Below are 25641 nucleotides of genomic sequence, written 5' to 3'. Positions count from 1 at the left end.
AAGTCCTCTATCCATCCTATCTGTTCTGCCCTAAAATCCAAAAAAGAGACAAAATATAAAAACCCCAAAGATCTTCAGATGTCAAAATGCTCTCACTCCATCAGAAACTAAATAAATGTCCAGGATTTCATTTTTTCCCATGCTACCAACATTCAGCTCCACATAAAGCTCTTTCTGTGACAGCATGATCAAGTATTGCTATCCTGAGGTTTCCCAAAAGGACAGAGTTAACACTTTTCTGAAGGGTCATCACATGGGACTTCAAAGAGGGTAATGGGAATTTGAAGAAACATTCATAGAGGAAACAAAAATTCTTGAAGAAAAGTGAACTAAGCACCTGTCTATACATTTGATTGCCTCAGTCATCTACAGTAGCTTCTTTCTCTGTAAGTACTTTCTTCACAGCTTTGCTTTGCTAGAAAGACTATCCATGTGCATGTACAATTATTTGTGGTTTTTAACACCAATTAGTTAGATACATCTGCCCAGTGCACTCCCTACTAATACAGGGAGACTCAGTTGCCAAAACTGTGCATGTTTCTACTGACAGCTCAAAGCCTGGTGCAGGTGAACATCCCTTGGCTCAGCAGGGGAGGAAACAAAGACTGGGTACCTGCAGGTAAGGGTACACAGTCTCTGAGACCCTGGAGGGCCTCAAGCTGGAGGATAAATGCAGTAAATGGCCTGCCCACATAGACATGGAGAAAGAGTCCAGGGAGGTATTGGATGAACCCAGATGATAATTCACCGTTGGACCAAGAGGTGCACGCGGGGCACGTGAACATCTTGTGCACAAACTGTGAGGGTGGAAAGGCCCAGGGGTTTCTTTGTTCGGGGTCCCTCTCCAGAGGCACCCAGCTTGAGCCTAAAAATAAAACAACTCTGCCTCAAACCCAGGGTCCAAACTCTTCTTTAGTAGCTCTTGCCTTTACATCATTCAAAAGCTGAAACATGAACATCACTCAGCTCTAAATACCAGATGAAGCTTCCCTAAAGAATGGTGCCCCTAACCAGAGCATCAGATGTAGCACAACTCAGAGAACTTTTTAGTGGGATGTTTGGTAAATATTCCACAAAATGCAGACAACAAAGCAAATAAAGTATTTTAAGCTTCATATTATTGTTTCTTTTCACGTAATCAAACAACATTTTCTTTCTCCTGATAACCTGAAAAAGGTGCATTTTCATACTACAGATATATTCATATCCATATTCCAGGAGATTAAAGTGCAGTTTTTTCCAACTGATGTCTATATTAGATGACACTTAGACTTGAATGAACATAGGCCTTCTGATTGACATCATATCTTTGCAAAGAAATAAGTCCTTTTTTAATTTTGAGAAAGATTTTACCTGTGAAAGGCTTTACCCTTCTGCAGCAAGTTTGCAAACCCGTGTATTTAGATGCTGTGAAAGGCATATGAACTGCTAGCATCTTAATCCTCTCTGTCTAGACAAAATCAACAATCTCTAAATAAAAGATGATCCTCCAAATAAGCATCCTGTTGTTTCAAAGCAAAAGACCAAAGCGTTCATCCCAATGGAGCTCCTTGGAAATGAACACAATTTCAGCCATCAGCATGACTCTTACCACAATTTACAAGTTTGGACAAAGCAACCAAGTCAAGAGTGAAGAAGTGGAGGCTCTATAAATGCTCATGTACATCAGTCCACTGGGAACTGGCTACATCACCACCAGTGCTTTAGAGGAAAGCAATATTCAAGCAGTCAACAAGAATGTGCTGTTGAATGTTAAAGGCTTCTGGAATTAGCATGCATATGCAGAAAAACTAAAGGTATTTGGGAGGAAGATGCTTTCTAGTGTGCAATTCAGAAGTTACTTCTTGAATACAAAGAAAAAGAAAGAAAAGACAAGGTGTGTATAAATATAGCATGTCAGTCTAAATCCTACCACAATGGTAAACAGGTTGTGATTATATTGCACCACCCTTAGCTCACTTGGTGCCCTAGAAATACAGCACTGATTGTCAAAGCATCTTACAATTACTGCATCTGTCATCCACTGTCATGGCCCTGGAATCCAAGCAGACAAGCAAGCAAGTAAACAAAGCAAAGGAAACAGAACTGAGGACCCCAGACAAGGGAAATTTTAGAAAAACATGATTTTTCTGTTGTTTTTTTTTTTCCTGATTCATCACTGTTTTTTATTCTTCTGATATAATTCTTTCTTACAGTTGACAAGAAGCAAAACAAGTTCTACTCATTGGTTAAAATACTTAAACTACATCAAGCCTAAGAATAAATTTTTGAATGTTTAAAGAATAGTTGCATTTTTATTCTGATTAAAAACTATTCTATTTTTCAAAACAACTGTAACTTATGAAATATTTAATACAAGAAGTTACTGGTGTTTTACTTAAGTACATCAAAAAGTATTTGAAAATCACATAAAGGGAAGTCCTTGAAAATCACCTGCTGGACAGAGAAGGAATTATTTATATGTTTGTGGCAGAATGCAGTGAAAATGACAAGCCCATACTATGTTTGGCATAGCACTGTGAAGGATTACCTACAGAAGAAAAGGCAGGGAGAAAGGAAGGCCAGGATTATTTAATCAGCATGTGTTGACACACCCTATTGGCTCAGAGTCTGTTACTCCAAAACTAAAGATGAGACTAAGTTCTTTGGTAGATTTTCCAGGTGTGTATTTTCTTTAGGAGAAGGCACTAGGTCCTGCAATTAAACTTGCTTTATTGTTTTTATCTTGTATGAATCAAATTTTATCTACTGAATATGTTACTCACAATTGCTTATTGTTTTAGTGATTATTTAGCATGATTTCTTACTTAACCACTGAAAAGCTAAGAAATCTTAAAACTTAGGGTTTCATACTACCCTTTGCTCTGTTGTGACTACATGAACCTCACAGTTTACATGTAATCTGCTTATACTTCTTAGTGCAATGACATTCAGCTGGTTTTGTCACTGAGATGTAAAAAGACAAGATTTAGTGTTCCAATGTAGTTATTCAAGATTGAGTTAACTTCATTCAAACATCAGCTGTGACCCAGAGGCCAGTCCCTGCAGGCTTCCCTTTTGTCATGGGAGGTAAAACATTAAAGCATGTAATTCAGCTTTGGGATAAAGAAAGCTCCTGTCCTAATCACGCTTTTTAGTCTTCAGACTATGAAGAAAGACTGCTTGTTGTCTACAAGCAACATCCCAGACACCTAAATTCAATCACCAGAATCCCATGGTAGTTGCTACTTTTAAATATCTTTGTTGTGTAGTCCATGCATGTTACCTGCCAGGACAGCAGCCAGGTAATCTTTCTAAAGATCTGCCCTTATCTATCTGGATGTATAGATCTACAGATTAGCAATAAATCTATAAATCCAGCTCCCAAATAACTAAATAATTAGATAATGATGTCGTGGCATACAGTGATGTCTTTATACAAGTTCTGTATTAGCTCTTCTGTTTTGCATAGTCAAATCACAGCAATTTTTATTAAAATACACAAATGTAAAAAGTTCCTGGTGCTGGCTCCTGAAGAAGATTGAAATTGTAACCTCACTGCACATTCAAAACTAAACCTGAGATTAGAAAGGGTTTTCTGTGCATCCTTTAAAAAAATGGTATTAACTTGGATAAGTAACTTATTAAAAGACAGAAAAAAGAGTTTCATCATGGTGACCAGTGGAGCTGTTCAGGGATCTAGATCAAGGCTCTTGTTTTCCAAACCTTCCCAGATGAGCCACCAAAAGGGAAAGACAGAAACTAAGTTCAGGTAGAAATAAAATGACACATTTGGAGGAAAAGTGCTATTTTAAGACAGAAATTACAGGCTTTGAAGCCCATAGTTGTTAATACTTTGGAAAGCAATAAAGAGCATTGGGAAATGCTATAAAAATGCTGCATAAATTCATCCAACACCTTGGCCATTGTGTGCAGTTCTCACCTCCTTTTGCCCTCACACACAAACCCCCTGAGTTCTTAAAGGGTCTGAAAAAGACAGAAAGTCCCCAAGAATGATCCAACACAGGGAACAGATCCCTCATTCTGGGAAAAAAAGATACAGGTGACACAAGTCTATAAAAACCAGGAGAGAAGGTAGATAGGGAGGAGTCACTCATTAACTCTTCCAGTAATAAAAATTAAGGACTCCCACATCTCTTCCAGTAATAAAAATTAAGGGCTATCAGATGAAATTAGCAGGTGTCATATTCAAAACAAAACCAGGGAGGTAACTCCTTCCTAGAGTGTGTGCTCCAGCAGACTGGAACACTTTCACAGGAACTACAGGTGATAAATGTTACATGCAATGAAAATGTCACTACTTGATTTGCCAAGGAACCCATTATGGTTATTAATACAAATTTCAAAATTATTAGAGGCTGTTAAGATTCCCTGCAGGAATTTCTCTGTTTGTGCAACCTTCTCAACATCATCCCCAGGCTTGCAGAATTGACGTCTCATGGAGGCACAGTGAGAGCCCAGACACAGTCCTGATCTGAACTACAGATTTCCCAGGATCTTCCAGTTTCCAAGAATTATTATTCTTTAACATATGAAAATGGAATATTGAATACAGGACTCTTCAGAAAGTAAATTTAAATAAAGCAAAGTGATATAAAACCAAAGTGATAACTTAAGGGAAACTTCAAAGGATTACTCTAACTCCTATCTCCCACCCAAATATTATCAAACACACCAAGTTCTTCAGTTAAAAAGAAAGCAAAATCATAGAGAGAACAAAGATACATGGAGAAAATAATTAGAAAAGCCTTCAAAATGATATAGTCCTCTGATAAGACACTACAGAAATTTCCAATGGAAATTTTATGCATGTAAGTCTATTTTCCTGGGCCATCATTTGTAGTTGCCACAGAAATGGAAAACCCACTATGAATCTAAAAGATTATAAAAATCAAATACTGGATTGACCATCAGCTATTACAATGAAAAAGACAAATCCACAGTACAGAAATGTATATTTACATTTCCTGTTTAGCCACCTCAAACATGTTATGACCTGTAAAGTGGATTATGTCCATCACAACACTACAAAGTGAAACCTTGTACAGCTTATCAACCTCCTGAATAAACTCTGATTTATTTCCAGTGAGGCTGTCTGGAAGAGCTTTGACTCTTACTAGCTTTTGCTGAGAAACCATTAGAGATTTTTTAAGGCATCTTGAGATGCACAATATTTCAGAGTATGAATTCAAACTGTTCTCTCAGTGATGAAATTGATGCTTATGCTGAACTGTAACTGCATTGTCCACATTCATGTAATTTATATTTCTGCATTTAGAGGAGTCTCAAACCTTCATAGTGGGGAAGACGTTTAATTAGAGAGGCTGCTTCACAGACTCCTAACTTCCCATTTGCAATGACAAAACATCTCCTCAGCAATTTCTGAGCTGCTTAAATGGAAAATCGCTTCTGTTCCTGTTTCCAGCTGTTGAGCTCCTTTTAGAAATGACCTGAGCCAGCACCAAATGTCTCATCCAAGCACTAAAACTACCAGGTATTTAGGAGGCCATCAGTCTTCAAACCACAGATTGAAGAATATCTTCATTAGAATTATGCAACTCACCAGAGAAATCTGTGCAATCTGAAATAACATTCAAAGAAACAGGTAGGCAAACTCTGCAATGCAAAGTTTTTGGTTTGACCTCTTGGATAGAAAAGGGAGTAGAAACAAAACCATGAACAGCAAAACGTCATTCCCAGTAAAACTCTGGATAGCTTGGAGAGCAGAGCAGTGCAAATTTTGCTTTTTGCAGTGTAGTGCACAGTTCAACCTGTTCTACCAGCAGAAAAGTTCAGACTCTAAAAACTGCTGTAACTTCATATTTTGACTAGTTCTTAAAATTTGAAATTATGGGCAGGGAGGGGACTGGAGAGGCTTTTTTCCTTCCAACATGCTTGATGTGTTGGACAGGAGAGAAACCTATATACCTTAACTTGCATGCAATAAATCATCAGTATTTCTGTAAAATTTGGACTCCTGGCATTTCATGCTGTCAGACTGTCAGTTTCAAACCATTAATGAACTAAAAATCTGCCTTGCTAAAAGGTTAATGGTGAGAAAGGGAACATCAGAGTTTAGATTAGATAGATGCTGCTGAAACAATTGGAGCGAGACATATTAGAACCACTGATGAGCAAAACCACTTAAGTAAATGAAATAAAAGGCAAGCACAGAATGAAACCCACACAGCATGCTCCCAGCTGCCTGATCTCAAAGCTCTGGAAGCGTGCACATCACAATGAGCACGATGAACAAGCTCATTTTTTTTTCTCCTCAAGCTGCAGATTTGTAATGCTAGAAGGTGCTTTTGTATCAAAAGGGTTTTTTTTAAGCAGAAAGCCTTCTTTCTTCCCTGCTTTATTTTTCATTCTCCTTTTTTACTTTCCTTCACATAAATGTAAAGGAAATATGTCCCCTTCCTCTCTTTCTCATGAATTTTACAATTTGCAGGTTGCCATTCACAATTAATTTCTATCTCTTCTAGGGAAAATACTTTAGTCAGTCTGCACCGAGTGAATGAAATTCCTTCCTACTCTCCCAAGAGAACCATGCCTGTCTAGATTGCAGCTGGTAACTTCCATGATCCAGATTGCACCATCCAGCCTAGAAACATGGTTATAAAACCTCCCTCTTTTACAACAATTATTGAACCTTACAACTGCTACATGAATCTCCTCTTCCTTTTGCAGCAGTAAGGGAAGCAGTGCAGCTACTTCCATCTCTGAGAAGAATAAAAAAATCTATGAAAACAGTAAGCAGGGAATGTCTCTTCTTTAATATCATCCTCTTCAAACTGGCAACAGTATTTCTTTGCTCTTTTGTGAAAGTTATGATGTTGTCAACAAACTGACAAGTAGCTATTAAATTACATTTTTCAAATTCAATTACCATAAACAAAAGAACAAACCCATACTGTTATGCAGATTATCCCAGATTTAGTGCTGAAAACAAATATTTATTCCATTTTGGAATTATACTTCTTCTTTTTTCCTCAGATTAACTTTCATTTTTTTAGATTTGGGGTTTTTCCCTTCACCTTACATCACTTAAATCAGAAGTTACTGAGGCAGAACAGGGAGATGTTTTTATTTTAAACACTTACAAGGAAGACTGCAGAGCGACAAGTGACTCAAAACACAAATGGAAAATGACTTTCACCATGTGTTTCAGCTTTTCTTTCCAGCAAGTGCTTTAGGTACCGAGGCTGCTGCAGAGGAAGGTGTCAGCTGTGCAGTGGAGGGCTCTGCTCTTTGTGTGGCCAGTGCATGGCAAAGAGCCCAGCAGGCACCAGCAGCCCCTGCCTGGCCTCTGGTCACTGCTGCACCTCCTCCCCAGGAGCTGCCCTCTCTCCCTCTCCTGGGCTTTTATTGGGAAGCTTTTATAAAGCACTTAGCCAACTAACTGTAATAATATGAGCTCACATCTCTAGTATTTAAGGACTATTTTAGAAACACAGAATGCCAAGAACCTCCTATAGAAACACACACAAAGCATTAAAAAGGCTTCTTAGAAACTGGCCTACAGATTTTTTATCTTACCACGTGCCTGGCTCATCTATGATCCTTTCACACTACTTTCCTCCTTCCTCTTTTCTATATTAAAGGCAGAAAACAAGTAAGACACATGGAACATTTTAGGAGAAAAGGCAACTCAAAAAACTTGTTGCTTCATTTCTGCACACAGCTTACTGACTTTTGCTGTGAAAGCCAAAGTTGAGGGAAATTTATATTTTTTTACTAAGAGCTCCCAAAGTATCTGCAAATAATTAAACAGTTTACTTGGTATCTCTCCATTCAGCTTTCTGTAAAATTTTACAAGCAACTGTTGATTCTGGTTCCTTTTTTCTTGGGGGAGAAAAAAGGATAATTTCCATGTAGGTTTTATTACTACAATATAATTATCTAAAACACTCATTCATATCCATTTTCCTCACTTGGACAAATGGCACTCACACAGAAGAGGAATTAGTAAAGCTCTTCCTCTTTTTTCTGACAAGAAGTACAGTTTTGTTGGTGTATTTAGGAAGGAAAAAGCACAGGGTGGGGGGTGGTGAATTTTCACTTACTAAGCAAACATTTGAAAGAGCAATACATCCTAAAGACTTTAAAACTTGTCTTGCTTAACTTTAAAATTATATTATTCTTTAGAGTAACAAAAATCACATCATATAGAAATAGAAAACATGTGTGCAAGTTTAATGGCCAAACAGGCAGAAAGGAAAAAATGCAAGCTAGAGCCAGGAGAGAATATGATTTTCACACAAAAGTAAGCCCCTATTCTAATATGGACCTCCATAGCAGGAATGGATTTCAGGATCCTCAGCACTCTTTTTTCCTTTTATTTTACCTACCCAGCATCTCCGAAGAAGATCCAGAGAACCCTCCAGATGAAACCTGTGCTATGCAGAGTATATATTATGATACATTTTCAAACAGCCACAGAAAGAAAAGCCCAACTAATTGCAGAATAAATACCTCCTCTCCCATTGTGAAGCCAGGCTGCCTTTCAGCAGCTGGAAGTGTCCAAGAGCAGCCCTGGAGTTCTGCCCCTGCCCCGCATGAGCTCAGCTCCGCCGGCGCCCAGCCCTGACACTGACTCACGGGCCGGGCCATCCCCAGGAAACAAAAGTTCCACTTGTTTATTTCACAGGAAATCTGGACCTTTTCCTACCTCTGCTCACTCACAGCAAGAAGTTTCCTCTCTTTTCCAGCTTAGACTTTCCTGGCTTCCTGAGACCACCAGCTAAGAAAAGCAAGGATGTGAGTGACAATTTAAAGAACTTTTGTGAACAGCCCAGGCAGTAAATTTTGCAAATAATTCTATTGGCAAATGAGCTTATGACAAATTCTGAAGGTATTGGTCTTTCTGGTGGGGGGAAAAAAGGTTGAAATTTCATGTAACTTATGTCTTTGTTTTGTCTTTTGTGTTTAAAGAAAAATGTTCAAGAAACTGAACTACCATTAACATGATGCTCTGTTCCTTTAAAATCTTATAAATTCTTAATGCTCCCTCCCTACAAACATTCAACTTTAAAATGTCTGAATAAGGTCAGGGGAGGGAAAGACACAGATGACTTGGAAGTAATTAAAGATTTATATTTAAGCAAGCCACAAGATACTATACGCTCTCATTTCCATTTGACTATTAAAAAATAATCCTCAACTAGGAAAAATATAAAGAAAGAAAACTTCTCAGAAAAAATCCACAAGCTACTAAAGCTAAATGGACAACAAAAGATGAGGGCATAGATTCCACTTTAAAGGTTATATTCAATTTGGTTTACATTCATCAACCTTTTTATTTATCTAATTTTTGAAGTGGTGTAAGTAAATTTCAAGGCAGGTAATTTTTTTTGCTTAACTATTTTTTCAATTTTCAAAGGTAATGTGTGCTAGGACTATCAGAAGTTATTTCATTAGAATGTCTTTATAATCTTGTTAAAGTTATAAAACATAACTCAGATGTAGTAATTAAAAATCAGAAATACTACCCAACAAAATTCAAATGGAGCAAGAAAGGAAAATACATTTTACTGAGAAACACTAGGACAGTTTCTAAAACTGTTTATCCCTGAAGTCTTGATTACACTAATTAAAATCTTTTCATATCAGTGTAAATAAAATAATTTTGCTTAGGTAGATTTTATTGCTATTATTAAACATATCATATTGATTCAGGAACCAGTCCTCTTAAATTCATCAGACAGTAACTAAGCTAACTTGCATGTCTGTACTGTCACCCTCAGAAGCATTTTCTCTGTACTGTTGAAACATGAGACAAAGGTTCCTAGAAATTCAGTTTACAGCTCCACCAAGTATCTCTGGAACTCAGGAAATCAGCTTTATTGTAAGCTACCTAAGCAAAGCATTTTGGGGTCTTTAACAATTCTTCTTTTAGGATGCCTGTTGGGGTAAAAGGCCTGGTAATGGTACAACTGAAATTCAGAGATTTACAGTGACTTGCAAGCTAATGACCACCAGCTGGATCCAGAGCAACTTGAAACATATAGACTTTTATTGCCACCCTATTATGAAATAAAATTGCATTAGCTTAAACCTACACATCCTGTTTTTCTGACTGGAGCATCCTAAGATTTCCTAATCAAAACCATGACTGAAATAACAGGAGTTTTCCTTCCCACAGAGCACTCCTCCAGGAGAACTCAGTCTGGCAGGAGCCCAGTGCTGTGCCCCAGGAGGACAGATCAGACCTTCCACATTGCTTTGAGGAATAACTTGTACTATCAATACTTCTTACACTACTCTGCTCCTATTTTAAGATGTTCTTCGAGCAGCTCGAGTCAGAAAGAGTTGAAAATACTTTCATCCATATTTTTGGTATGTTTCTTTCACACTGACAAATTTTTTCTGAATAAAGTCCGACTGTAAAGTCTTGTGTCATGGACAACAAACTTGCAATTATTTAGAGTCAAATAGCTGCTTTAATTAAAAAAAAAAGCCTAATAAAACATCACAGGCAGCAGAAAGCAGTGTGTGAGTAGCACACACCCTTTGTGTGTTGCACACCTTTTTGGCAATCCTTTGCCAAAAACCAGTGGTGCAGGCTGATGTGTAAGCTGAACCATGTCATCGATATCTGGAAAACTCTGTTCAGACAGCTGAACATTGTAGAAAGCAAAGTGAGAGAACATGAAAGCACAGAAGGGAAGGAAGCATACAGGAGATCAGGAGTCACTCTTCACTCACATTGCACAGTTCAGTGACTCAGCAGAGAGTCACTGCCAGCTGAAGTTAGTGATTTTATACCTCTCTTTAAACTTAATTTTGCATTTCCCATTCCATTCCCTTAGTGCTAGACCCTGCTTTGAGTCTGCCTCCCCAAAATAGGGCAAGCTGCTTTTCAACTCTCCCTGTCAATCTTAATTCCCCAACCCCTCCTTTTTATTCCTCCAGAATAGGGTAGTAAATATTTTAAAGTGTTTATTTATAATGTCCACGCCGCCTCCTGAACATCAGCCACCGTTTGCAAACCTGTACTATTTTTTCACATAATGAAATAAAGGCATAAATCCTGTTTCCACAGTGAACTCAAGGATTGGGAAGTTACACCAGCAAAGGAGAGAGACCCTGCTGCAGGCAGCCCTGCTCTCATGACAGCTGCAGAAGGGGTCAGGGTCCTTCTTCCCCGGCAGCTTTCCTCACAAGATGGCACTAGAATAAATGCTTGGGACAGGGATGGCTGACTGCAGCAGACAGAACCTTCAAAGCAGAACATGAATGTAGCCTGAACAGATGAGTGCCTCCTCTGTTCCTACACAGAACTCGACAAACTGCTGATGCTTGCCACGTCTGCTGCTGCCACTGCTGATGGCTGTCTCTGAAGAAAGGAGTGCCAGAAACCTGTGCTTTCAAGTGCAAAGTGCTGCACACACACTTGGGGCTCCCACTGTGTGCTCTCTGCCTCAGCAGGTGTTCTTAATAGTGTTGCTAGTCAGTACCAGGTGGTTTTGCTTGCATCCATTTTTAATCTCAGGATTTTGAGCCCTGACTCAAACATTTCTATTAGGGAGAAGCAAAGGCATGAGAAAGGCAGAGGAAGTGGCAGCGAGCTGTGAGCTGCAGACACACGTGGCACACGCAGCCAGGGCTGGCCAGGCACCACTGGTGCCACGGGGCAGGGCTGGCAGAGCTCAGGTACGTCCTCAGAAACACTGGAGGAGCCTCCAACTTGTGTCTCTCAAAGACTTCTCTTTAAATGACAGCTGAAAATTAAAAAATGTTTTCTGCAAGCAGGCAGGCAGGAACTGTCAGAACAGGTGTGCAGGGACAGACTCTCAGCACAGTGTCTGGGTTCCCAGCTTGCTGGCTCAAAATAGAAACTCAGACCTTGCAGGCATTCAGTCTCAGAGTTTACAATTTTTTATCTTATTACAAAGGACAGGTAGACTTAATAATTGACAAGAGCTTCTAGCCCTTCTAGCCCTTGTGTCTACTTCCATTAGTTCTTCTCCATTTCTCCTATCCAAAACATACTGAATATATAAAAAATAAAAATTTCTGTAGGAATTCAGTGCTTTGCAGTAAGGATCCCTAAACAGCAGTTAACTAGATCTTTTAAGTTGCTGACTCCAGAGCCATTAAAGCCTCTCCCTTTATATTAAATCATTACAGAGTCTGCAATACTCCCTGGGTTGATGGCTGAGTATATAATTTACACTAAGTTGTGGCAAATAGTACTGTGATCTCATCAAAGGATGTTCATGAAATCCAGCTCTAATCAAATCCACCACGGCTAGCCAACAATAAAAGTTTTGCCTGAAGAAAGTTACAAATACATCTCAAGTGGAAAGCGTAAAAAATACTCTCAATAGTCTCTTCTGAAGTAAGGACAGTTTTCAGAAAGTTAAAAATAGCTTTTTAAGACCTTTTATTTTATATTAATCTATCATGGTCTTTAGCATTTCCAAGCTGAAGCCTCAACTCACAAATCAACCCAATACAGTTAACTCAGACTAAGAAATGTATTGGTTGAAATAATTTTCCTGTACTTGTAGAGGTTTATTCTTAGATACAGGAGAGGAACAAATGATAGCTTGTTAGAACAATGGAAGCACATACAGATTATATTGGAAGGAAGTCCAACCTAGCAACAGAAGCTTTAGATAAGTTACTACAAAATGAAAGAGGAAAAAAAAGTAAGCATTAGCACCTCTTTAAATCTGTTGAAGCTGCAGAGCTGAGACATGTGAGACAGGCATTTCTATTTGACCACAAATATTGTGCTGCTTCAAGAGCATTACCCTGAATGTTCTCAGGACACACAGCCTGTCTGTATGCATACCCTATTTCTTCTAAAAACTCATCTGCTGCTGAGTTTGACCACGACTTCGGTCACGTGCAGCATTGTAAATCAGTTCAGTTACATTTATCAGAAATGGAAATTTGTCAGAGCCAAGCCTCAGGAATCTGATTCTGCTGATGCACTGCCAGTGGTCGACTTGTCAGCACCAAGAGGCAATGAAATGGACTACAAAGCATAATGAGTATTTGACTCTTCTATTCCCTCTAAAAGAGCAGAGCTCTGATAGCGCTGCTCAAACAAATCTCCCACAACTGCATCATTAACTTCCCCAGGATAATCTGCCTCTGTGACTTTACAACAAATAGCAGCTAAGCAATGAATTCTGCACGCCAATAAAACCAATGGGGTTTCATGCAATTCCTCAGGTTTGCTTTTTATTGAGAGTTTATTGATCACCTTAAAAGGTAAGGGTGATTATATCCCACGTGTCTGCCATTGAGCAAACACTTGAAGCACATTAAACTGCCTGGTGATTTACAGGAGACCTAATGGCATCTGCTTCTGCTCAGATGGCAGCAAACCTTTCTGCCTTCATGTTCCTGCCAATATTTGTGTAAAAGCCTTTTTAACACCCCGGTAATTCTGTGTGAAATATGATCTAAGCTTATGATTCATAAAATTGAAAACATATTAGAACACAAAGTGATAACACCAACAAAATAAGACCCTGCTGATTCTTCTGCAAATGGGACTGATATTTTACATGAGAAATATCATGTTATAAATAATCCCACATTACAAAATCCTCACAGTAGCCTACTGATGCTTTTTAAAAAACAGCCGTTGTTAGGAAATATTTTAAATCAAAAAAGTTAAAATTATCATTACATCAATAATGTTTCATCAATAACTGTAAAAAGAAGCAACAGAAAGAGTTTTAGGGTCTCCAAACTTCAGAAAGCTTAAAAAAAAATAAAACTTAACAAGGGAAAATAGAGGAAAGCATTTTTACTCCTTCTTCAGAAGTTATTGAAAAACTAAGGCTACTTGTAAATGATAAATACACATAACAGGGCAAAGATCCTTTTAAAAAATACATTGCTTGAGAAAAATATGCACAATTTGGAATTCTTCATGCATTGCTACACTTTGAACCAGTATACAGGGCTTTCAAGCCAAATTGGACCTTGCTGGTGATGGCCAACAATGCAGGATTCTCTTACACTCAGCATGAAATGGTAAAGAACATGGCAATCATCAGGGAGAAATTTCTTGCAGAGGGGAACAAAGTGTTTAGGGAGGTTAGTGCAGCCCTGACAGATGTCATGTCTCTGACTTGTGTTTTGGTGCTGGTAGCAGGCAAAGACCACAGTTCTGAAGCCTCTAAATGTCACCTCTCAAAGGTTAACCTAATCCTAGACAGGAAAAAAGCATCAACAGGAAAGAAGTGTTGCCTTTAGTTATCTACACATTTCAAACACAAATGATGGATTGTGTTTACAAAATGGAGCCATTATTTTCTACTAACTATGGCAATTTTAGGAGAATCTGAAGACAAAGGAAGGAAGGTCTGTGTTACAAGTTTCCTGAAAATTGAATATTCCATTTTTGGCTGGGTAAAAAACCTGTTAGTTGTTTGTGCAAGACTTCACATAATTATAAAGTGGAGTAAGATTTTCCTTCAAGGAATGAAGGCCACTTCATAAGGATTTTCAACTACTTCAAATGAAAATAAATGCTTCTGCAAAGCCCTACATGTGAGTTAGGAAGTCCACCCAGAAACAGAAGGCAAGCAGGCTTTGAAGAAGTCAGCAATGGTCAAGCAGTAATACAGTCTGGGTTTTTCCTTTGTTTAGATTACTCCAGCTCTTCCTTACCCTCTTTATACTAAATGAAAAATGTTCACTTGTAAAATATTAACCAAATGTCCCTCAGCATAATTTAGTTCAGAAGTTTCCATCTCTCTCTGCAGGACCTCCTCTTCTCCTGTACTACTGTAACTCAGGAGGAATGTGGGAGTAGGTGCTGTGCTATAAATCAGATCACTGAGATTAACTAGGTTGAAAAAATAAATCTTGCAGGCCAAAAAATGTAATTGTTGTAGTACCTGTTTCTACAGACAAGTAGACAAGCATGAATCAAAAGGTGAGAAGTTGTCACACTGGGAATCAAGAGCCCAGGAGCTTCCTAAAATCACTACTGGGGGCGATTTGGGGTGAAAGAAAATGCATCATGTAACTATGCCCATAGCAGAACTTGAGGCTGTGGAAGACTCCTAACACTTCTCAGCACATCAGTAACTCTATGCAAATCTGAGTGTTCATTTAAAGGAAGCATTTCACAGATTTTTTTTTTTTATTCATGACTTCATTGGAAATCATGCATTTCTTTGTTTGTTTCCCTAAAGAACATACTTGAAAGCAATTAATTTTTTTTTTTATTTTATCATGCAGCTAATCTCACTGGAATCCATTTTCAGTCTGAGGCAAGAATAAAAAAAGCAGAATCTTGTCTACAGAAAGATTAGGAAATAGTGACCATAAAGCTTCAAGTCTTGGCCAGTGGCAGAACTTAGAACTTTAAGATGAAAACTTCTTTAAACCCAAGAGACAATAAAGGAAGGACACATACCTTATCTATTGGGAGGAAGTCATTTTCAACTTCTATTGACCTTGGTCGTAGCTTTATGGGTTTGTCTTTGAAGATATCTCCAAAGCCAACGCCTTTGACCTTTTTGGGTTGGATTGTCGTGCCTCCATTGGCTCCTTCTGATTTTGTACTGCAAGAGTCACCACCATCGCTCTCAGAGCCTGTAGCATCTTTTAGGCCTGTCAAAAGGAGGGATGAAAGGTGTGAAACTCACTATTTAAGATCAGATTGTGACTGGAAAATGATCCCTCCCACCATCCTCTAGAGGAAAATGAAACCACAGAAACAGGTAGAGAAGATGCTCTCTGTGCTGTGCACTCATTTTGGCTTTGAAAAATGACTTTATTGCATCACATTGGTGTACTGGTTAGAAATTACACCATCCACGAATTCACAAAACATGCATACTCCAGCATCAAAACTTCACAAATGAGGATGGTGATTCCTTGAGTACCAAGAAAATCCTCATTCCTCTGGCAAAACCTCTTTAGAAGAGACCTCAATAAAAGAAAGAGTTAAATTCAGTTGTATGGCTCCTATTGTATAAAGCCACATAAAGCTAACAAGCAGTCAGATCAGGCATGCTGTACCTTAAATCTGTGTGACTCAAGCCAATTATGCAATTAGTATCTAAAGCTACATTACCTAACAGGGAAATATAAAGCTGAAAGCTGTTCAAACAAATTTGCAATCAAATAAGCTGCATAATATGTTCCCTGCTGAAAATTAAACCTCTCTGCAGCATAGACAGCCTCATAAGAAAAGCACCCATGCACATTCTCCTCTAGGAATATAACAGATCAAAACTGACGTTCTGATTTGCAATACTTCTTTCAGTGAATAGGAAAATTTATCTGCATTTATCTGAAAATATCTGCTGCTTGAATTGCAGAGGCCACAGATGCAATAAGGTGATGTTTCAGCCTCTTTACAGAAGGGTACATCAGGAGAAACAGCCATGGGCAGCAAAAGTGACCCACTGAAGTTTCCTTCCCTAGACCACTTAAACCGGCCTCCCTACATGAACTGTTTCCAGGAAAACCACAGCAATTGCTCCTACTACAGCACTAATTCTACCTAACAATAAGAAGTTCAAATCTTCACATTTCCCTAACTCATGATGTCACAGACGTGGATCTTGCAAGTCAAAGAAGAATTTCAAATGAGCTTTTCTTCTTAATTACTTTTATATCAAGGTCCACAAAGCAATTGTAATTGATTTTCATCACAAAAGGCTGATGGTACAGATGAACCCAGAAACCAGTGCAAGTTCTGAGCCCTCCAGGTACACCTGCATGATCCAGGACATGAGAGGCTCATCTGTTAAATGGGTTTCAAACCAGGGTGCTGCTAGGAAATGAAATCATGTCAGATCAGGACTTTTAGCCAAAACCAGGAAAGCCACGATATGCTTCCCTGAAATTTTCTGTATCTTTAACATGAAAGGAGAATAAAAGCAGAATTAGAGAAAGTTCCCAATTAGAAACAAACAGAAAGACTACAGACTAAACAAAACACCATGACCCTCTAGCCTCCTGAGTGGCTGCCACAGCTATTGCTGAACATCAGTAACATTTCTATTTCATCAGATATTCAATTCAATTCAAATAACACTGAACAAGTTATTTGTTCTATAACCTGGGCAGGATTGCAATTTAAATAAATATTAAATAATTATATTACAATACTTTTCTTAAATATGCAAAAGTCTTGATTTCTTTATGTTTTATTTTTCTAAGATGAGCCTGGGAGAAAACCTCAAATCTGGTTAATTATCATATTTATTAAGGTAGTTAGAATGGTAGCATGCCTACTATCAGTAAAGTAAATCCTGTGCACTGCTTCTCTTCCAGACCTCAGGAAATCAGTAACCAGGGAATTGAAGCATTGGCTGTGATGCTGCTTGGTGCTCTGGAGGGCAGGAGAGGAGTGTTTATCTGCAGCAGAGCCACTGCACAGTGTTTCCAGCAGAGGCACTCAGAGATGCGAGGGTAAATTAAGGCTGCCCAAATCTCCTTGGGCAGCATGGCAAAGTCACTGCCCCTTTCTTGCTCCCTCCCCTTGCTCTGACTTGGGCAGTAACTGAAGAAGCTGTTAGTTCTACCAGCTGGACCTTCTCCAGCTTTGCAAATTAGCAATCACTGGGGCTCTGGCTGAGATAGAAGCTAGAACCAACTTTAGTTACCACTTCTAACTGCAAAGACAATGGTCAGCAATTGACTGTGCTGAGTATAAAACTCAAAAAACTCAAATTGTAGTGATTGTTGTCTTTTAGCTGAACAAAATCTCTTTACATGGAAAATTACACTCTGCCAAAGGTTTCTACTGTCATCCTTGCCAAGATCTCAAACTATTCTGTTATGGAGGGAAAAAGCAGTGAAGACACTTCCCTCCAGAAGTAACTGATAAGAAACCATGACTGCCACTGCCTGAAATGAACATAAAAGCTATCTTTAAAATAGGTTATTAAAATAGGTTCTCTGCATCCCTAATTGTGGAAGAAGATCTGGACTTTGGTCAGTGGATGGAATTAAAATATGAAAGTAATTGTGAGAATTACTCAACAGGTCTCACATGGACTTCAGATCTTTTGAAGTTTACATGAAAGAAAGATCAGAAACCTCAAGGGAATCTAATAAGAATAAAGCTTTGGTTTGTTTCTGGGTCATCACTTGTTTTTCATTACGGCATTTTCAGCTTTTATGACCATTCTTCTGTGATGAGGCACCACACTTTGTATCAGAAACCTCACCTGACAACAGATTTCCCAAGCATCACCCATCTGTGCTTGATGATAATCCAAGGGTTGTTTGTTCTCTACTGCCACAGAGCTGTCTCAGTACACAGTCCTCACAATGAAAGCAACATAGGAAATAACAGCATTACTTCTTTTTCTTTTTCTTTTAATGAGGGCAGAATGGACAGAAGTGTGGCCTGTCCAAAGTAAATTGTATTTGTGTGATCAGATTCAAAGCTCCTTCAAAGTTAAAAAGAATTCTCCCAGATCAACTGGGAAAATGACCTAATTTATTTTTGACTGACCCAAACTGAGAAGTTCTCTGTACTTAACTAAATAAATCAGTAAGAATAAAAGCCCTGCTTGTGCTCTTACCACAACATGACAGGGTCTAGAGACAAAGGGGACAAAAGAGAAGAACTGTATGCAGTGGAAACTGTAGAACAAATCAGATAAATTGAGGATCTGCAGTAACATTCAGAAAGAATAATGCATTGCTTGAGTACAGAACAGTCTGTAGAAAACAGTCTAACATGCTCTTACTATTAAAGGCATGCTAAGGAGACTCTCTCTTACCTTCCTGTCCAGGTACATGAGATCACTCTTCTGAGTTTGACAGATAAAATCTTGGAAGCAAGGATTTGCAACCTTATGCCCATCCTTGCCTGATAAACCCTCTCTATTGGGTTGTTCCCTAATACATATATATGTGTGTGTGTGTATATATGTATCAGTATGTATCTATCAGCAATTCTCTTGGTGCACTTGCAACCTGGCTCAGGAGATCTTTCCTCTTAAAACCAGAAAAATATTCCTCTTCCAATCTCACTAGGGTTTTTTGTTTGTGTTTTTAGTGGGTTTGGAGTTCTTGGGGTTTTTTTGTTCAGCTTTTAATGGAATTTTTTGCCACTATGCAAATAGCTTAGCTGTGCGGCAGAACACAGCTGGCTGGATAGTTTCTCCAAAAGATAAATGTAGCCCATGGACACAGCTGGGATCTAGGCAGGAACCTGAGTGACACACACTGTCAGATTATGAATTTTAAGCATAAAATTTTCTTCATGAAGAGCTACAACTACCAGGGAGGTCAGGCTGCTAAGTGAACATTAAAAACTGGAGAGAATTCCAGTGGTCACAGTCCCCCTCTCTGCTGCCCATCACACCCACTCAGCCTGAGACAGCTGAGCTCTACCACAGACATGGAGTTGAGCACAAGGCCAGCAGCTCAGCAAACTGCTCTCCTCAGAAACACTGAGAACAACTTGCTCTTCTTGTAAGCCCATTAAGTACTTTAAATAAAGCCAGTATAGGATAAAAGCTACAGTAGTCAGGTCTCTCACTATTTGTGCTGCTTTTTTTTTTTTTTTTAAGAGAACTTCTCTAGAATCTGTCAGCTCTCTGTCAGTATTTGGAGAGCTGACAAGCTAAGGACATATCAATAAGGTACTCACTAAAATGCTTACTAGCACATCAGTCTTAATAACAGGAAAGTTTTTCAGAACTTTAATATTTCTCAGGACAGGCTTCTCAAGTCTTTCGGTAGTGTCACTTCAAATTTCTGGATCTATAAGGAAAACTGTTATTCTTTTACCTGGATTTATTGTTGCTGAATCATCTGTAGCACCACAAAGTAGAGCTCAAATCTAAGCACTGGTTGGATTGAAGTCTGAACGAGGGCACCATCACCAGCAAAAAGTTAAAACTCCCAGAGGTTTTGGCTGGAATAAGATATGGGTCTACAGCTTTTTAAGAACACTCCGAATTTTGATTCTTTATTGATTCATTCTCCTTAAAAATGCAAGCTCATTTAGTATTCATGAAGATTAAATTTTCTCAAAACTGTCTGGAGGAATTTCGCACTTCACACATTTTTTCCTCTATGGGTATATAAAAGAGATTAGCTTCCTCAAGACATTTCAAACACACCACACTCCTGCTATAGCAGTTACAGGTCTTTTGAGAGCAACATTCTGAAATGTACCAAAACAGATTAGCTCAAACAGGGATTAAAAAGAGACCACAACATCAGACTTAATTCAGAAACAGCCTCTCAGAGCTGTGCTGGCATCAAACCAGGATTCTAAATCAGAAAGATAGTTAGGGATGATAAAGAGCCGTGTAACTAAAGCTGTTAAAACAAAAATAAACAGCTGTGGTAAAATTAACTCCATTCAAAGCAGGAAACAAATTATTTCTAAATAGCTTAAAATGGCAGGGCAGAAAAGGAAATACATTCTAAGGTTACAGAGCTTTCTATTTTGAGTTATTATTTGGCAATTTAATTTTTGTTCTTTATTCTGGATTGCTCTCTCTGCTGACAATTTATGGCCCTGGACCACTGACACAGTAAAGGCCAGTGGCATTCTGGCCCTCTAAGCACTTCTCAGCTTTCTTAAGCAATGGCAACTGTTCAGAGGCACACACCTGAGACAATGCAAAGGATCTCCTGATTTGGTATGGCAGCCAGAGAGAAACACTGCCAACTGTGTTTAATAGGACAAAGAAATTTGTAAATGAAGATTATTGAGTTTTTCTACTTTTAAGGAAGGGAAGGAAAGCAAGGGGAAATATGTCTTTTCCTTCTGTTTAGAGAATGACAGTGTGGAACGCCCAGGTGACCGATCTGAATGACAAAGGGGGTGAAATTATACATGGTAATTGCAGTAGATGAGACAGGAACTGTCCTTCTTCCTTTTCCTCACATACTGGTGAGCACAGAACAAATACCCACATCCTATAAGGTATTAGTCCTGAGCTTGCGTTCTATCAAAATCCTGTATTTTGTTGAAGCCATCCCCAACAACATTCCAGTGTCATACAAAAATCAAAACCAGAAAAAAAAAATTGATTCTAAATACTACTGTAGAAGAAAGACATGTTGATTCTTCTTAAAGATTAATAAATTCATTCTTTCAAAACACAAATTAATGCTGCTTTACCAAGAGTGATTATAAATGTACAAATAACTGAGGCAGACTAGCTCAATATTAGTAATTATTTGTTATTCTCAGTCATTCCTTGAAAAAATGTAACTATGTTAGCTAAATATTTTGTCATTTGCTTTCAACATGTTCATTTTCCTTTGCATAACAGTTCTTGCCACATAAGAAATGCCCCAAGATTTCTATGCTTGCACAAGTGGTCATGCAAGGGGAAGGGGAGCAGTGCCTGGCCCCAGGCAGCAGCATGCATTCAGGGCAATGCAGCACAAGCATCTTCTGCAGCATGAGCACAGAGCCATCAGGACAGAACTTGGTGGCTTCCCCACCTCCCCAGCCACTTCCCCAAGAGCAAACAGGAACAATCATTCGTTTAGGAGCTCTACAACTGCAGACAACCGTTGTCCTCTGCCTTTGGGGAGTACTTTTTTCACCACCCTCACCAAGTACAGGCACGTTATCACACATGGAAGGAGGTAAGCAGCCACAGACAGCAGGGTTCTTTACCTGCCACTCATCAAGCAGATCTTTTGTGAAACTCATGGAAAACCACTTGGTAGTGGGAATACCAATCAACAGAAGGATTTCACATTTCCCCCCGGTCAACAAAAATTTTCCACACACGGCCCCCAGTCCCATGTCATCTGTACATTTGTTCTCCAGCAAACAGGATGCTAATTTTTAATCATGAAAATTTCCCTCCCCCAATTTTATAATTTTTCTTTCTCAGATGTCATTTTTCATTGCAGCACCTGTAGCAGCTGTGTATTTGATACAAGATCTTTTTTGCAAGCAAGTTGTAACAAGGTGAGGAAAAATACAAAGTTGCAACTGTCCTCTCTTCAGAACCGTAAAAATCCACTTTTTGCTCATTCATTGAACTTTGCTCACATTCCGACACTCCTAAATGGGGTTTAGAACATCATAAATACATCAGCCATATCGATTTCTCAGAACTCTGACCAGCCATAATTCCTCAAGAATTAAGGGGAGGGAGACAAAAAAAAAGGGTAAAAAAAAGTGGTGAAGCAATAGAAAACACAAAACACAATTGAGGCTACTCACGAATGTTTCTGTTTCAACGATCCTGATCTTCTTCCATTATATCTAATAGCTATTACTGACAGCATTGTGGATCCACATACAAGGAAAGAGAGGCAAATATTTGTCAAATCAAGCATTTTATCTGCACTGTTCCTCAGTTATTGCATCTTTGAAGAAAAAGAAAGCGAAGCAAGAAAGAGAAACTAAATCAGTAAAAATAAAAAAAATTAGAAATCCAAGAAGCGTTGTTCGTGGAGGCGCAAGAAAGTTGCAGGATGAGAGAAAAGAGGGCTGTGATCAACAAAATGATCACAGTTTTTTGTTGCTGTGTGTCTCTCTTCACCCAGCATACACAGTAGCAAAGATTTTCTGACAGCAGGTTGATGAGCAGAATGCCAAAGGAGCTGGAATTGTTGCTGAGCGGAGCCTGGCACACCTCATGACCAAGAAAGCCATGTCAGCATAAAAAGGCAAGGCTGGGTGTTTCTGCAGGAGACAGTCTTGCATATTTCAGTGGAAGGTATCTCTAGAAGCAGCGACCAATTCAACAGCTATTACAGGCCTTGGTTAAGTAAGAAAATGTCTTTTAAAGGCAGCAGTTGGAAAATGGCTTTCAAAATAAAAGTATTGAGCACTGGGCATGTGTTTGTGAAGTAAAAGCTCTAAGCTCGATTGCCAAGTTGAGCAACACTTCATGCAATGTGATACAGGTGAATCCAAGCATTGCCTATGCATAACTAATCTAAAGTTATGAACTGACTTCAGCTTAATTTACAGAGAAATCAGCAAGCAGAAATTAGAGCAGCTATGAGTTGTTTTAACCAGACATTCCTAAATGAAATAAATGCTGTGGAATGTCTCCAAATGGTTTTCACTGGAGACATCAGCTCATGGATATTTGCCTAAAAATATGGACCATAGAGGAGACACGAAACGGAAGGAGCTGGCTGCCCCACCAGTCAGCTTGTTCAGGAAGAGCATGATGAGTAAGTTTGCAGGAAGTGAGCTGTAAATAGATGGAGCAGGGAGAGTAAGGGACCCTCCTTTTTGTGTGTTAGTTTAGGCAAGAGCATCTCTGATAGTAACTACAGTAAAACCCTTGTTTTGTTGAAGACTTCCCCATTTGACCTGATTTTGTCTATTATTGATTCCTCAATCCTAGTTCCAACCCAAAAAGCAACAAACAGGCCATAAGTGTAGCTGGATATCAGGTTTTCTGAGATGCAGCTTTATGGAGAAAATAACACACCTCTGCAGCATGAAAAAACCCGCAAGTCTCAACCAAATGCAAAGGGAGGTAGAACTGAACCTCCAAGCAAACCAACTCCAGGTAGTATAAACAGATACCTTTTATCAGCTTTAAAAACAAAGCTTAAATGGGTGTTTGCCTAGAGCAATGTGAACAATCTACTGTGGGTTAAGCTGTCTTCTTGCAGCTGGTTATCAAGCTTTCCTCTAGACACCCATCCAGTCCTGTACTCTGAAGTCAGTTTGATGCCATTTCTTTTCTGTGACATGGCACAACAATGGGCCAGTATGATTAACAAGAAGAACTAAATGCAGAGCTCTAGCACAAAAGGTGACTGAATTCTTCCTGGCTTCAGTCATGTTTACTTTAGATGACTTGAGAAGAGGGGAAGGATGATTTGGCCCTCAATCATGGAGGGAGAGCAGGCTTTTGGGAAACTTTGAAAGGTAATGTTAGGGCAGCACTACCCAGTAAGATTGTGAAATATTAGGCTCCAAAGTCAGACCTTGAATCTGATATGAAGCTTCATCTTTATGTCTGAAGTCAAGCATGCTGGAAATTAACTTCATAAATCCTTATCATGCTCATCAGATGGGTGGATTAGAGGACATGAGGGTCTAAGACCTCTGCAAGAAGCATGAAATTTGAGTGGTTGATAAGCAGTCATGGAGATATAAGGTGAGAAGCAGCACAAAAATTTGAAGACCACCAGCCACATGGTTTGCTCCAGCCAGAGCAAGGGCTTGGTTGGAGCTTGCAAAGAGCTGCAAAAAGGAATTCTGGTAGACAGGGAAATAATTTCCACAAGGAAATACTCAGGGCTTCACACATTCACATAGATTTTCATTCAAAAAAAGGATCAGATTTGTTGAGAAAAACAAAAAAATAAGGTGTAAGGGCAAATATCAGAATGGAATAATGTGACTTTAACTGCTTCATCCTTTGCTGTCAATATGCATAAGACAGAAGTCCTCAGAGGCAGAAGACCAAACACTCCCACCCATTAAGGAGGAAGAAGGGCAGCATGGCATGGATCCTCTCAAGAGAGAGCTCTCTGGGGCAAAAGCAGATGCCAAAGATAACACAACATCCTGTTCACTGGAAGACAGAATTGACACTTTGCACTTAGACACACCAAATGTGAATCTTCTAGCTAGATTTCTCCATGAGGAAACAGGTGGAAGGACAGATTTCTGTCTTCCTTGCTTCCTCTGTCTTGCATCTGATATAATCATCTCTTTTTCTATATTACCAGGGCAGTATAAGAACACGAAAACAGGATGTGCCCTTCTTTTAAAAAGCAGAAGCCAAAAACCTGAACATGAAATGAAAATTATATCTTTTACTCTCCTTGGCAGAAAAAACGTATCAGCCAGAATGCTGTGAGTAATAACTGTCAAAGACAGAATGCCAAATGAAGAGCATGCAGTAAAGTAAAAATAAATTTTAAAATCACCAAAAAAAGAAAACTTCAAACAAATCAAAAGCCAAACTATCCTTTAAGAAAAGCAAAGCATACTTTATGTGTTCAACAATCACAATGGGAACTTTATTTTTAGAGCAGATTGACTTTTAATTCAAAGATTAATGGTGATTACCGACAGTCTTCTTGTTTCAGGGGGCCAAAGTGATGGGACTAAATGGCCTAAGATTCCATCCATAGCTGAGACCAAAACATCCAATGTAATTCACAATTTACTGAGGGCTTATACACAGACATTGTATGGACACAGAACACACACACACATGCACAGGAGGAACAGGTGCATTCTCATTGCATTAAGGCTGGGCAGTTCATCAGCAGCAAACTGACTTCAGCTTACAGACAGATATATGCACGTAGAGTAGCCATAAGTGGGTAGCAGTGGCACAATTTACAAGTGTAGATAAATCAAACAAGTTCAGAGGAGTGAAGCTATTGCTTGATTTTGGAGCACACTCACTGTTATAACGTCTGTAGCTGTCAATCTTTGCCGGTGCCACTCTGTACAGAATTGTCCCTTCAAAGGCAGATTTTCCTGACAGCAGGCAAGAGAAGGAAAGACAAAAAAAGGAGAAGGGGCAGGGTGGGGGTAAAGAGATCGAATGATGGTAAAAAGAAGGGAAAGGAAGAGGTTTTAATCTGTATTTTCAGTCACTGACATTTAAAAGCCTCATTAGCAAAATGACGAGAACGTTAACAAGCATATCTGATTGTACATGAAGTTAAAATATTCTTACTGCATGTATGTCAGATAACAGAATCTCATGATTTTGCTAA

At 38.9% G+C, this 25641-nt stretch overlaps 1 protein-coding gene across 3 annotated transcripts in view; it reads right to left on the bottom strand.

Annotated features, from left to right (window-relative positions):
- SH3KBP1 (SH3 domain containing kinase binding protein 1) overlaps window positions 1-25641 on the bottom strand; it is a 212250-nt gene that overhangs the window by 66194 nt on the left and 120415 nt on the right. For 2 of the 3 annotated variants that reach the window (XM_084227169.1, XM_084227171.1), the window contains exons 6-7: window positions 25325-25399; window positions 15395-15591 (exon numbers count right to left, since the gene is read on the bottom strand). In XM_084227169.1, coding sequence (XP_084083295.1) covers window positions 15395-15591; window positions 25325-25399 — 272 coding nt within the window. The remainder of the gene's footprint in view (window positions 1-15394; window positions 15592-25324; window positions 25400-25641) is intronic. The other variant, XM_084227170.1, reaches the window with a different exon arrangement.

The sequence above is a fragment of the Fringilla coelebs genome (assembly GCF_963513975.1).
Source record: "Fringilla coelebs genome assembly, chromosome: 2".
NCBI classification, from domain to species: domain Eukaryota; kingdom Metazoa; phylum Chordata; class Aves; order Passeriformes; family Fringillidae; genus Fringilla; species Fringilla coelebs.
This window is presented reverse-complemented; position numbering and strand designations above follow the sequence as displayed.